The sequence below is a fragment of the Sinocyclocheilus anshuiensis genome, unplaced genomic scaffold, assembly GCF_001515605.1.
Source record: "Sinocyclocheilus anshuiensis isolate Anshui unplaced genomic scaffold, SAMN03320099.WGS_v1.1 scaffold697, whole genome shotgun sequence".
NCBI lineage: Eukaryota > Metazoa > Chordata > Actinopteri > Cypriniformes > Cyprinidae > Sinocyclocheilus > Sinocyclocheilus anshuiensis.
Genome location: NW_015538036.1, coordinates 1,485,630 through 1,500,083, shown reverse-complemented (window position 1 = coordinate 1,500,083; position 14,454 = coordinate 1,485,630). Strand labels below are relative to the sequence as shown.

General features: G+C 39.6%; 1 protein-coding gene across 1 annotated transcript in view; it reads right to left on the bottom strand.

The window, feature by feature from the left end:
* The window catches only part of ncor1 (nuclear receptor corepressor 1), a 104,256-nt gene that overhangs the window by 15,529 nt on the left and 74,273 nt on the right, over positions 1-14,454 (bottom strand). Inside the window, 13 exon segments of the mRNA XM_016477050.1 lie at positions 7-90; positions 3,458-3,607; positions 4,285-4,470; positions 5,811-6,041; positions 6,180-6,510; positions 6,658-6,884; positions 7,838-7,918; positions 8,034-8,153; positions 8,531-8,699; positions 8,790-8,872; positions 8,998-9,093; positions 9,265-9,385; positions 9,524-9,684. Coding sequence (XP_016332536.1) covers positions 7-90; positions 3,458-3,607; positions 4,285-4,470; positions 5,811-6,041; positions 6,180-6,510; positions 6,658-6,884; positions 7,838-7,918; positions 8,034-8,153; positions 8,531-8,699; positions 8,790-8,872; positions 8,998-9,093; positions 9,265-9,385; positions 9,524-9,684 — 2,040 coding nt within the window.

Genomic DNA, 14,454 nt, shown 5'->3' with positions numbered 1-14,454 from the left:
TTTCCCTTTCCCTCTCGCGTTCCTTCTCTCTCTGACTCTCTCTCTCCCTCTCCACAATAGCTGCAGTGGCACTGTGATGGGCAGGATGTCCTGTGGGGAGTGAAGAACAGGAAACACACAAAAACAAAAAGTGGGGTTACAACCAAAAAGGTCCTTTACACTTGCTGCACTTTGACAGGGCCAGCTGTGTTGCTGTTAGGAATAGCAGAAAGAGTCATGATAACAGTGATGTGAAATTATTGCACAGTAGGGCTGTGCAATTAATCGCATGCAATTGTCAAGTGCATCTCGTCAGTAAAGCCGGTTCCATGATTAGTAGTAAATCTCCATCACCTGCTTTCAAATGGAGCAGCATTTACTACACAGAGCCGTAGTTCACTGACAAGCTAGGCAATATCGCGTTCATAATCGCAGATGAATCGCATTCGATTATGAACGCGATACTGCCTAATAATTGTCAGTGAACTACGGCTCTGTGTAGTAAATGCTGCTCCATTTGAAAGCAGGTGATGGAGATTTACTACTAATCATGGAACCGGCTTTACTGACGAGATGTGCATGACAATCGCATACGATTAATTGCACAGCCCTATTGCACAGATATACAAATGTATATGAATAAACAAGGCATTAATCCATTAACCAAGGCATTCTCTTTAATACATGTTAGCATGTATTATTACCCCTTTTCCACTGAAATGGTGCTGGTTCCCGTGGGTGTGGGGAATTGCAAAGCTCTCCAAGACAAACAATGACGTAACTAACTATATAAGTACAAAAGCTGCCCACAAACAAACATGCCTAACCTTTGTCTTTGTTTATAAGTATTACAAGAACATCAGTGTATTCACAAGTTATTTTCAGTGTTTTATGCAATCACAATCTGCTTTTGTTGCAACAGTCAGAGGTTACAACAAATAAAATTCTAACCAATCAACAACATATAATGGGATGTCTATGAACTGTGCATCACTGCATCAGGTATTTCATTGGTTAGAATCAAGCCAACTAGTTTCGTTGCATGCCAGCTTTGCCAGATGGAGAAACCTGAATTGAAAAACTAAGGTGCATTCCATTCAGAAGTTTGGTTCCACTTTAAAACTTTTTTATACAACATTTATGAAATAAATTGTTTGTGTGAAGAGTCATTTAAATGGTGAACACTCAGAAGAGACTATGACTACTCATAATAGACTACTATGTTTTAATTACATGTAAAAAAGGTTGCGCCTCAATGTACTTTACCATGTTAAAATATGTTTCATTAAACGTTAAAAGAATCCTCATGCTTATTGGCTGCTACCTCTAAAGGAGCGTAACTTTGTTTGGTGAAGTAAAGAGCAAAAATGAACAATGGACTATGTAGACGCTTATTACTATGCTTTACCAGCGGACACAATGGAAAGCCAAAAAGACTGACAAAGAGGTACAAAACGGGTACAAAGCAAAATATCAAATTAAACGAATTATTCTTAAAAGACAACAGGTATTTGTATGTATTGTATGCACTCATGTACAAGATTCAAACTGTATGTAAAGACAGCACATAGAATGATGCTAAAAAGATCAGCACAGAACTGGTGTTGTAGTATAACACCGACACAGGAGCCATGAAACAATTCTAAAAGCATATTCACACAGAGAGCAAATATATCTAGCAATATTTTTTTGCGATTCACTTGACGTCATAATTCCCCTCGTTTGAATAGATGTTTAGACAGTCAAGGTCTACTCATCTTCAGACCACCTGCGCTCCCAAGACAAACTTTAAATATGACACTACTGAGCCAAGGCCAATGTTTGCCTTCACCTCAATATGATGTTTGAGATTCACAAATAAGGCAGCTTCTCAGGGGAGGGCAACAGAGAGGGCTAGGAAAGTACTTGCAGAAAATGGGGGTTTTGGCACTTCAGTTGCTTTTTAAATTCTGACTAATATCCTACATGTACATACATCTTAAGCTACAATCTCATGCAGACAGAGATTGATACCAGCAGCTCTCTTCATTCTTTGTAACTGCTAATATGCTCAATCGAATCCCTTAAAACTAATCCCTTATGTGTCACCACACACAGAATTCAGCAGGAAGCCTGCCAAGTCCATAAACTGATCTGAACAGACGGTGCATCTTCTTGATTGATTCATTAAAATAATTATTTGTTTGTGAATTTGACTAAACTAGTGCCGCATGTTCGGTTTCGCTAGTAGCCAGTGAAAACAAAGAATATAAATTTGAGCTCTTCAGAGTCACACGAGACACGAACAAGTTTGGGTCCAACACATTGATGAGTGCCTCAGCCATGGTTTGTGTGTGATATTAGTAACCTTGGGTTCCAGGTAAATGAATGTCCTGGAGATTAATATTAACTAGGGATGTAACGATTAACTGCGAGCCGGTTGAAAATCGATTCAAATATGTGACGATTCAAATCGGTTGAGATGCTAAACAAATCGCGATTCATTTAGGGGTAGGAGTTTATATGAATGCATGTCTGAGGGGAACTTACTGTCTTTAGAAAAGTTTAGATGGTATTTTTTCTTTTCCTCTTGCCTCTGTATAATGCATTTTAAAGTTCGTAAGTTCAGCGCTGCTGGAATTGAATCGAATCGTGAGTTGAGTGAATCGTTACATCCCTAATATTAACATAAATGTCCTTGTCATTTGATGTGTGATTGATAAATTTGAAAGTTTACGAGTGGTTTATTTTTTTGGATTTGTGGAAAAACAATGCACTTTTGTCTAAATAAAGCAACCAAAATTAAATCGTAACTGTACATTTTTGTGTTTTTTCTTACACAAAGTATTACAAAGGCTACATTATTTGGCAACATGGGTTCAAATCAATTAAACAAGTAAACGTTGCGAAGAAGGATTGGAGAAAGAATTTCATCTACAAATAAGGGAAGATGATGGGCCTACTTTTAAACCTACACATGCTGTGGAGTTTCTAATTTGTCGTTTCTTATTTTGGTCTTGGGACATTGCTGATTTTTGCATTCGGCTCCCAAAAAAAAAAAAAAAGACCACCGGGTCAGTCGGACTCGGGTTAGTCTGTGTCAAGTCAGGTGTTTCTTTTTAAAACAATAAATGATGCACGTCTGGTTCGGGTAGGAAGTGATTTGGGTCAGGTACAGGTTTTAGGACCAAAGAAGACCTAGAATTGTTGTTTTTTGTATTATTACACAATAAATCGCCACAATCAATTCAGACTAGCTCATAAATCAGGTGAAATGTATTTCCTTTTGCCACGATGCTGTAGATTTAGTAGCAGCGCATTGCCATCATAGTGGTGCAGAAAAGAGTTGTAGTTAATTTTAGGTGGAAGAAAGAGTCTCGATTAAAACAGCAAAACTGATCTCAGAGCAGCAGCAAAGGGCGAGTTTCTAAAGCACCACCACCAGGACTGGAAGGGGAAGTTCAGGTGTTGGATAGGAGAGGAGGGGTGGGATCCTCACCTGGAGATATGGAGGCAGGGTTGAATGCCCTAGGAGGGAAAGGGGTCTGAGGTCCAGGGATGTAGGTGATGCGTTCCAGGGAGGGGGAAACTGTCCCCCCAGGGTGAGGTAACAGGATGGTAGGTGGCATCTGGGCTAGATCAATTATTCCTTTTACAGACAGAAGCAAAGGGCCAGAGGGTGAGCATCCACAACCAATCAGCTTCAACTTTAAAGAGCCAACACCCTCTACTGATCTTTTAAAAACATCTAATGACTAGAAGAGGTATTGAAAAATTTGAAGTAGCTCATTAACAACATCAAGAGCTCAATTACTAAAAATAACAAGATACCAGGGCTGAAAGCTGGTTTCCACTAAGCAATGGTTTTCACTAAGTAAAGCAAAATCAGAACTAGAAAAATGGTGCAATGTGGACTGGAGATGTAGACAGCAGGACCTTCTAAAGGTCTGAGCTCAAACTCCTTCAGATTGAAACTGTAGTATTACTAGGATTTTTTTTTAACCCAGGTCAACTTTTAACAGGTAACCTTGTTCCTGTAGATGTTATTGAACATACATAACCACAAAAATAAAAAAAAACAATTGTGGGCCTCTTAACAGATGGGTCTAGTGGATGTCTAGGGAATAGCCCCAGCCCTGGATTTAACAATTGTTTTGAACTCAAATTTCACGTGCAATTAGAATTTGCGTGAGGGTCATTTGCTTCTGATGGTCTGGAAAAGGTTGCCACTAGTTCACACAAACACAATATTTACGGACTACACTTTCGATACTTTGCTTCACTTTCACAAACAAACATACACATTCAGACAATCATGCCCCTTACCTCTAGCTGGTGGGTATGGGATGGCAATGGACGGTTCCCGTGGTGACAGTCCCCTCGTGATATCAGGGCGCATCTGCTGCGAGGTGATGTAATCGTTCAGAATGGTCTGCCGAGTGTTTTCCATGGTGTACAGCTGGTATGTGTTGGGGTAACCGGTCGGCGACGGTTGCCGTGGGAACATGTACGCTGTTGAGATGTACAGAGGACAACAAGGATGAGGTGAAAAGACCGCTGTTCTTGTCTTGACGTCAATGGTGCGGATTTGCCACAGTAGTGGAGAGTTGAGCAGGAAATGCTATTATCTAATGCATGAGAGTAGGTTGAAAAACCAAAACATGATGTTTATCAATGAGATAGGAATAGTGCTTTTAAGAGAGGACCATTACTCAGAACATCAATCAATTTTGTGTGTGACGCATGAACTGTTTTCCCTGCAAGCCTGTTTGTAGGAAGCATGGTTTCAGAACAGAACTAATTCATTATTCACAAATTTTCCATTCCTTGGCAAAGCGTAGCCCACTACCCATGTGCTCTGAGCCCTATTAAGTAATGTATCAATGGGTCAGATTTACAAAACAACTACTGTTTTTTATTCTTTTCTAATATAGTTAAAAAAACAGACAATGTTCTGTATAGAGACTTTAAACAGAGACTGTTCTATAAGATAATTTTTTTAAATCAGCAAGAAATATAAATTTATCCTAGCTATTTTGTAAATGCATCTTACTGATCTTATTGTGAATGATTCATCCACAAGTTAAATTTTTTACAGGTTCATGTAAACAATGCATGCGCATGGCGCTCCTGCTTACGTAACGCACATGCGTAAGCACGCGCATGTGTTGTTTTCATGAACCGGAAGCCAGCACATGCATTGTGATACTCTCTCTACAATGGCGGCTCACGCTGCAGACGGGATGAGGAGGAGAAGTATTGTTGAGTAAAGTCGTTATTTTTGGTTTCTTTGCGCACAAAAAGTATTCTCGTAGCTTCGTAAAATTACGGTTGAACCGCTGATATCACATGGAATATTTTACCAATGTCCTTGCTACGTTTCTGGACCTGGGAACATTGCAGTTGTGTTGCTGTCTATGAGGGGTCCGAGAGCGCTTGGATTTAATAAAAAATATCTTAATTTGTGTTCCGAAGATGAACGAAGGTCTTACGGGTTTGGAACGACATGAGGGTGAGTAATTAATGACAGAATACAAAATTTTGGGTGAACCAACCCTTTAATGCTGCTCGCAGAAAAAAAAAAGAAAAGGAGAAAAGTTCTTAAAAAGCTTTGAAGCATCTTAAAAATAGTGCCACATTTGTCTTAAATCCCAAAAGGTAAGATGTTTAATGAATTTTGTGTTATTTCAATATTAAGCATTACAATATATATTACTACTACAATTTTTACTAAATGTAAAATACTTTTTCTTTTTTAAAGAACTACACTATTATCCAAAGAACTTTATTTGTTCTTAAGAAGATTTTCATGAATCTGGCCCCTGAAAAGATTCCATAATGCCTTAAATTACCTGGGTCGAGGACTCTGTGGTGAAAAGCGAGGCTGGGGTCCAAGTGTGGTGGTAGGTGAGTCCGGTACATCTCTCCAGGTGCCACAGGTCTATGGTGGGGGTCAAACGGGCTGTGAGAAGCAAGAGGTTCACCCCCGGACACAGGTGACTTGGCAGGCACACTGTCCCTCTGGGTGGGAGTCAGTGTGTTATTCCTCTCATGAGAAGCTGGTTTACCTGTTGTTATACTTCCTGTTTGAGAAAAAAAAATCAGTTCAATGACCTCTGCAATTGACTGCTAGATGTAAGCTAAGGATCGGTGTTTAATTGTTATAAAAACAACTGTCTGGGGATGATTGAAAGATTAAACGAGAGATGCCGCATTCATACCGTCTTGCCCTCGCAGCAGAGGTGAACCTCTGGATATGGAGGTGCCGGTGTATGTAGGGGTTCTGCGTGCATTGCTGTCCTCATACATGCCTGGACTAAGCTGAGATTTTCCCGCTTCTGTGTGTGTGGAGCGAAGGACAGATGTGGAGTTCACTACAGAGGTGTGCCGGACGCGTTCGGACGTCTTCGCATCCTCGTACTTGGCCCTCTCGCGCTCAGCTGCCTCAATGACAGAGTGTGAGATCTTCACTGGGCTTGTGATCAGAGATTTAACATTGTGCTTGATGGCTGACGGGTTCACAGTACTGCTCTCGTACTTCAGAGGAATACCCTGCAGAGATGCACATTAAGAAAATTAGGAGAACGATAAACTGTTGTTTTAAGGCATCTTTCATTTGACTGATCTGAATGTGATTTGTGAATGTTCTTCATAAATACATTTCAGTGTGGGAAACTCTAACAACCTCAAATCAAGTACCTGAGTAATGGATCCTTCCAGAACAGGAGTTTTACGACTGTCTTGAGTCTCATTACGGGGAATCTCGTGAATTGAGCGGCCCATCTCCTTTATGGTGTTCACCCCCTCATACGGTTTACCCTTTGTGATGCCTCCCTCAAAAGAGCGTATGGGTGGACTTTCCCTCTTGATCTGTTTACCGTACTTGGAGGCCTCATCATAGACTTCAGCAGAGGCTCTTGGTGTTCCTGAAACATGGCAGAGAAGATTAAGCATGATGCAGAAATTTCCATACATTTTCTTAAAAATTAGCAATTATTAAAACTAAAGTACCGTATTGGCCCGAATATAAGACGATGTTTTTTTCTTGGAAATACATCTGAAGAAACGCGGTCGTCTTATATTCAGGGTCTAGATTTTGACATGTCAATAATACACCCACAACAATAGGTGGCGCCAAATACGCATAAAATGAGTGTGCCATGAAATACGTAATGTAATGTGTGTTGTAAAGATCTTGAGTAAAAACCAAAACAAAAGAAAAAGAAAACCTTACAGCTGCATGATTCGTGACTGTCACGTTAGCCTGATGGGACCAAACTCCCTTTGTGATTTTAAAACGTAAGACAGTACCCAGATTTGAAGACTACAGTAAGATTTAACTTCTAATGTTAATAAGATTTTGGTAGGCTACTATTAGATGGATAGCCTAAATGTCCTAATTCAGATGGGCTACCTGTTTTTTTTTTTTATGGTATATCAAAAAGTGTATATTTTTTAAATGTGATTGTTGGTACATTTTACCAGTTTTTACCATACTTTCAAAACAAAAATTAAAATAGGAAAAATATGCAATATTAAAATAATTAAAGACAAAATGTGTTTTACTGAGAAAAAACAAGATTTGGTTTTTAAAAAGCCTTTTTCCAAAAGGTACATCTGGAAAAGGGGGGGTCGTCTTATAATCAGGGTCGTCTTATATTTGGGCCAATACGGTAGTATTTATAGTTTTCTTCTCCTGTGGCTCTTTTAGCTGTCAGAAATATTTTGTATTGTATTATTTGAAATGATTTGCAATCCTTTATACTAATACATACTAATCAACTAGAGTTGAGAACAACTAGTCTTTATATATTTTTATAAAATAATTACATATTTTCAGAATGGAAGTAAGGAAGTGTGGTGGAAGCATCAGCATTACCTTGCATGATGGATCCTGTGAGTATGGCTCGATCCTTAGGCTCGTGAGGACTTTCTCTTGGCAATGCTCTGCTGATCAAACCTGACAGAAAAACAGGAAAAATGTCTTTAAAAGGTGCTCTAGTGGCAAACACACTCTCCGCTTTGAATCTTTTGTGCTTTATTCTTCTCAGATAAACAACAAAAACATGACTAACCTTCATAAGGTGCTGTCTCACGTGTTGGGTGTGCACGGGACCCCTCCATGATGTCATATGAGCGCTTGAGATCGTGCCCCATTCGTGGGCTTCTTGTGCCCTCTCTAGGGTTCTTAATGGCTGTTGGAACATAAAGCGAGATATATTATTGTAATAAAATGAACTAAAAACATCAATAGAGCATGTAAAAAAAAAAAAAACTCCTGGTAAGCTCTGGCTATGGCGCTCCATAAAAATAGAAACTGCTCTTGTTGCACTGCTAACAAACATGTCATTTAGCCCTTGAAAAGAAGCACTTCACCATCTGACTCCACTTGTGCCGGGAAATATAGCAGAAACTAATCACACTATAATTTTAGCCTTTTGACAATATAAACTATATAAAACATAAAAAGCATATTAAAATAACTAGTCACAAAAACAACTTAAATATTCAATATCCCTGGGGTATACTGTTCTCACAAGCACACCAGAAAGGAAGCGGTTCTGGCTCTGACCATCAAAAGAGAGGATGTGTCCGCTTTTGCCTTCGTAGATAACATGAGGTTTAGAATGAGCATTAGCTCGGCTCTTCTCTGGGCCACTCAGGTCCTCTGTGGCCAGTTTAGCAATAGTGCCTTTCAACAGATCCGCTGCTACATTGGACTGAGTCAGGGCAGGAGTGCCCTACAAAGACAAAGAGTGAGAGTGAGAAATACTACACAAATATAAATGAAAATTACTCAAATACCACAGTAAGGCCTATAATAAAGATACCTGCGTAATGGAGCCTCCTCTGAAATTCAAGCCCTCTGGGCCTTTTCCAGGTGGCCCTCTCATGTCTGGAATCTGCATGGGTCCTAATGGGAGCAGAGGAGAGGAAGAAAAACATTGTTTGGTTTGTGTTTGAATGGTAAAACTGTTTCCTTTTGTGGATTAATTCTTGATTTTTATGAATTTTATAGTATATTTTAAGTCATCTCACCTCTGACAACTCCCTCATACTGAGCTCTGGATAAGAGACCCTCTGCCTGAGCGCTCTGTCCACGTGGAGAACACTCCTCCTGCTTAATATATGACACTAAACACACACACAAACACAATCAAGTGTTTAGATTATGGACCACATGATGTATTCATCTTCTAAACTTCATAACAAAACTCAGCCACAGAAGCCACGGCTGAGTCTAGTTAAGCTGAGCTTAATTGCGGGATTAAGATATATTTATACTCTCAAATCTCTCTTGCTCACCAGGTTTGGCAGGGTCCTGCTGTCTTGGTAAACCGAGCGAGATCGACCCCCCTGTGGTCTTAACTACCTCCGGTACGTACACAGCATGCATTTGAGAAGGAAGGTACGTTCCTGGCGTTCCCTGCAGGGAAGACACAAATCAGAGTGAAATACCAGGAAAACCCTTGATCCCTGCCTTGATCCCATTACATGTAGGAAGTATTTAAACTTAGCATAAGCACCAAGAGTCTTAAATAACACTCAACAGCATTTCTCTTACCTGTGAAATGGAGCCTCCCTGAATGAAGGAGGGCTTGTCGGTGGGTTTGGAAGTGGGAATGAGGGGCGGAGGAGACGGAATGTTGGGCGGCCTGTGACGGGAAAACGTCATGCGAACATCTGAAAGATTCTGAACCGCCTGGTTTGGTGCCGGTTGAAGAACTGTGGGAATAAAAGGATAAGAGGCACAAGGGATGAAAAGAGGCGGGCAAATAGGATCACTCTTTATCCTTGCATAGTTGACAAAAGTCTTTCCCTCTAAAGCCCAGAGTATACTATGGTTTTCTATGTGTACGCTAGGGAATGCATATAGTGCTAGTGCCATAAATTTCTGTCATCACAGTACATGCACTTAGTACTTTTTTTCCCTATCCCTGCCTGCATACACTGTGCGCTCAGCACCTGTGCCTTGATTTTTTTTGCACTAATTAGTTTGTGCACAAAGCAGCAACACTGGCCCAGCCCAAAGTTTCACAGTAAAAAAAAACAAAAAAACAAAACAAAACAATGGAGACCTCAACAATGATAGACTACATCAGTTTTATATTTTGGGAACAGTTCATTTATAACAGTTCATTCAGGGGAACAGTATATTTATAACAGTTCTATTAGGGGAATCTATTAAGACTTACATTTGTAATATGATGTAGCTGTCACAAGCTGTCAAATGTGGCTTTTTCAAGTTTTAGTGGAAACTGCATACAAAATATTGCTGTGTTTAAAGGGCACTTCAGTGGTACTTTAAGGTGTATTATACTACTAAGTAGTTTTGTTCCTGACTTCTGATTGGTCAGTACATTGTTAAAAAGCATGCAAAAATCCACAACACTATCACAGCTATGACATCAGACACTGTATCACTGCAGATCTCTTATACGGTATTGTTATGTTTGTTGCATAGCAAAAATCTGTTATGTCAGTGGCTGTATCTGGAAGGACACCACTTGATGAATTTTCTTAACAGAATAAAAAAAAACAACCCACTAACACTAATACAAATGTTAAAATCAACAAGTCACTCAAGGCTGTGCTATACTTTGAACTGCATTGAGCATCGTGCCTAACAACGGCCTTTAGTCGTGACTATTCACACTACAGAATGGCGTCTCTTCCCTTATTGCTTGAATGTAGACTCCAAGTCTCACTGGTCAGATTCAATGCTCAGTACTTCTGACCTACTACACACAACCTACCAAACTTCTGCAGGACCTGCAAATGGCCTTTCTCAAAACCGACTAGCTTGTAAAACCTACACGAAAAAAAAAAAAAAAAAATGTTTGTCACCGAAATGGAGAGAGCCTCAAACCTGTGACTAAAGCCTGACAAAGAAACACAGACCTGAGTCTAACCTTTAGCTCTTAGTATGGGAGGAATGAAGTCTTCCTTCACTGCTGCTCACCCGTGACTCACAGCCCTACTAAAAGCACCTCTTCCATTTTCAGACAGCCCAGCCTCTCACTCATCTCTTTTGAAATATTGAGTCGTGAACTCTCGTCTCCTTCAGTGTAAAAAGCCTAGAGTGTAGAGATGAGATCAGGTGGTCTCTGCGGTTCTTTAGTGCAAAGTGTGATGTTCTCTTAATGTAATCGCTTATCTGTTGTTATGTGTTTCCGGATGATTCTTATGCACAAATAAAAACAATACAGGTCTGACAGTACAGACGTCAGTATAGTTACATTGTTCAAGTATGGTTCAACCTCTCATTCAGAGATGCTATAATGTCTGTATAAAGGCTGGCCACGTGATTTACTGGGGAATACAGAGGAGAAGTGAAAGATTACTCCTGCTATGCTTTGTCATATTCATTCAAGGTTTTAGTGAATACCAGTGACCTTTTACTATTCTCAAAACCAATTTAATATCACTGCAAAAACAAAAGTTTGGGGTCAGAAAAGAAAAAGAAATTAATAATTTTATTAAACAAGGATTCATTAAATTGATTAAAAGTGACCGTAAAGACATTTAAAATGTTATAAAAAAATTCTCTTTCAAATAAATACTGTTCTTTTGAACTTTCATCAAATAATCCTGAAAAAACATCATGGTTTCCACAAAAATATACAGCAGGACAACATTTGCATTTTTCTGCATTCTTCATAACCTAAACGTGAGTAGGGCTATCACGATTATAAAATCCTGAATGCATTTTGCACGTGTTAAGTGTTCCACAGACGAGAATCCATGAAAAGCATTATTAGACCACTTTCTAAGGCTGCACAAAGATTAAAACCATTTAAAAATCATCGTAAAGCATAGTGCTATTGTGAATTCACAAAGGCTGTGATTCAAATAAATAAATATATGCGCTGCGGGTTTAATATGCGCTTTATTTATATGCGTGTAGGTTACATGCATTGTCCTCACTAATACGTTTTTGTTTGAAAAACGTCTCCGTTTTGGCCTTCTGTCCACACTGAGATGCTGTTTTTGTCAAGGAAAATGGAGCTTTTTGAAAACCCTCTACAAACTGGATAAATCTGAAACAGCCGTTTTTGCGTTGGAGTGTGGACTGTGAAAACGGAGGCTTTTGAATATGATGATGCATGTTTAGTCATATTGTACCAATAGATATCTGTTTATACTGGTATTGTGGCTGTTATTTGCTATTACCTTTCACACTGTTGCTAAAGATATGTTACTTTGTACACTCTTCATATAACAGTCCTGCAAAGATGACAGAAAATTTACTCAGAGTTGCTGTCCTGCGGCAAAACATGTGGGCAGTTGCGTTTTAGATCAAACATATAATGGGGAGTGAGTGCGACCTGGACGCATCAGTGAATGATGAGATATTTTCGTAAATAGAATCCTGCCAGAAGAATTTCATGAAAACTTATGTCTGTTCCATCTGTATCATCTCAGTGAACACATAAAGGTTTTACACATGGGCAGTACGGTGAATTTAATGTGGATGAGAGACTTTTGGAAAACGTTTGAAAACGCTAATGTGGACTGAGAACGTTGAGGCCATTGGCGCCCTCTACAGGCATTTGATATAATACATAAAAGGGTCTTTCGCGCCGCTTTAGTTCCAGAACTAAATGTACAGTACTAAAGTACTGGGACGATTTTGCACAAACTATTTCCCAGTACCATTTAAAGGGTTTCATTCGCACTGACAGTGTGTACTAGGAAGTGACGTAAGCCGGTCGACAGCGATGTCATTTGTGCGTGGTGTTCAACAACTGAAACAAAGAAGAACAACGTTAACAACAGGCGGATGGAGGACGTTTTGTTCCTTCGATAGATGGCGTTTTAAATCATGGCGGGTGAGGGCGTTTTCGTACGCATTATGTCACGGGTATTACCAGTTGTGCTGGTTAGACCCTGCTCCGGAGTAGGAGCTAATCTGGTTGGATTAGAGTATAGTTACAAGCCGAGGTCTCTATACATTACTGCCACGTTACATTGCTGACAGAATGCAGTGATTTATAAGTAACGTGATTACTTTTAAAAGGAGTAATCAGTAATTTGATTACATTTTCAGAGTAACTTGCCCAACACTGCAGGCGACCCAGGTCAGTGTAGAGATGCGCGGATGAGCTCAAACTTCACCCGAGTTCGCTGCTTCAAATAAATTATCCGCTCGCCACCCACCCGCACCTATATTTGATCGTCACAATTACAATGATTCTAATTCTTAGTTTTGCATGATGATATGATGAATGGATGGTTAATTTTTAACAGCAGATTCAGTGACGTTATAGCTGATCTGTGCATCACGTCACGCATCTGCGGCGCATTACGGCTCCACGGCCACCGGAGCTGATCGTGGCCACTCAGTCAATGCTGGTGTTTATACCGGGCGCGCTGCGGCCCAGAACTCATGCTTATCACATCGGTCACATCATATTTCCTAACTGGGTTTTCTACACCGGACGCGAGCGGCGCAACAAAATACAATAGAACCCATTATAATCAGTGATGTTTTCTACACTGGATGCGGCGTGACATGACAAATCCCTACAGTAAACTGATAACTCGTTCTATTTATGACGTACTGATACAAAGTTCAAATGATTTTCAATGGTCGCTTTGTCGCGTCTTGTAGCGGCGCAGACACGGTGTCAGCATAGTTTGTCAGTACAGTCAGTAACGTAGCAGATTGAAAAGTTAGTAAATTTCTGCAGTCCAATAGACGGCTGTGCGGTGGTGGCTTGAGTCTGTTGAATGGTGATTTAACGCTACGTTGTCACCTAGTTAGAGAGACTCAATGCTAAAGTAAATAAACAATGTCCCCGTCTTTTACTTTCACTATGAGCTTCCCATCGTTTGCTACATTAGTAGCGCGAGCGGCGCAACAAAATACAATAGAACCCATTATAATCAGTGATGTTTTCTACACTGGATGCGGCGTGACATGACAAATCCCTACAGTAAACTGATAACTCGTTCTATTTATGACGTACTGATACAAAGTTCAAATGATTTTCAATGGTCGCTTTGTCGCGTCTAAACATGGACGGAATCGTGGAATCCAGTCATAAAAACGGAATTTACTGTATAATGCAGAATTTCGTGGAATTTGTCATATTTTTCATGAATAAATAAAAAAACAGGTCAGTACACTTAAATCAAATTGCGATATAGACTAGTGTCTGTGAATATTAAACTGCAAAAAGACTATTTAAATACGAATCCTCTTGTTCTGCATGTTCATTCGATTACCAGAAAATACACAACACAGTATTTGTGAAAAAATATTATTCATTATTATTTATTCATTTTAGATGTTTACATTTGGAAAAGCTGTGTTTCCTGCATAAACCTGCCCGTTGGTTTGGCAGTAGCTTGCTTGCCCTACACAGATACCTTGTTTATTTTCTTAAACACAGATAGAACAAAATATATATAACTTGAATTGTTATTTATAATAAGTGAACTTTACTGTTAAGTGCATTGATGTCAGACTCATTTTGAATAATAAAGTTT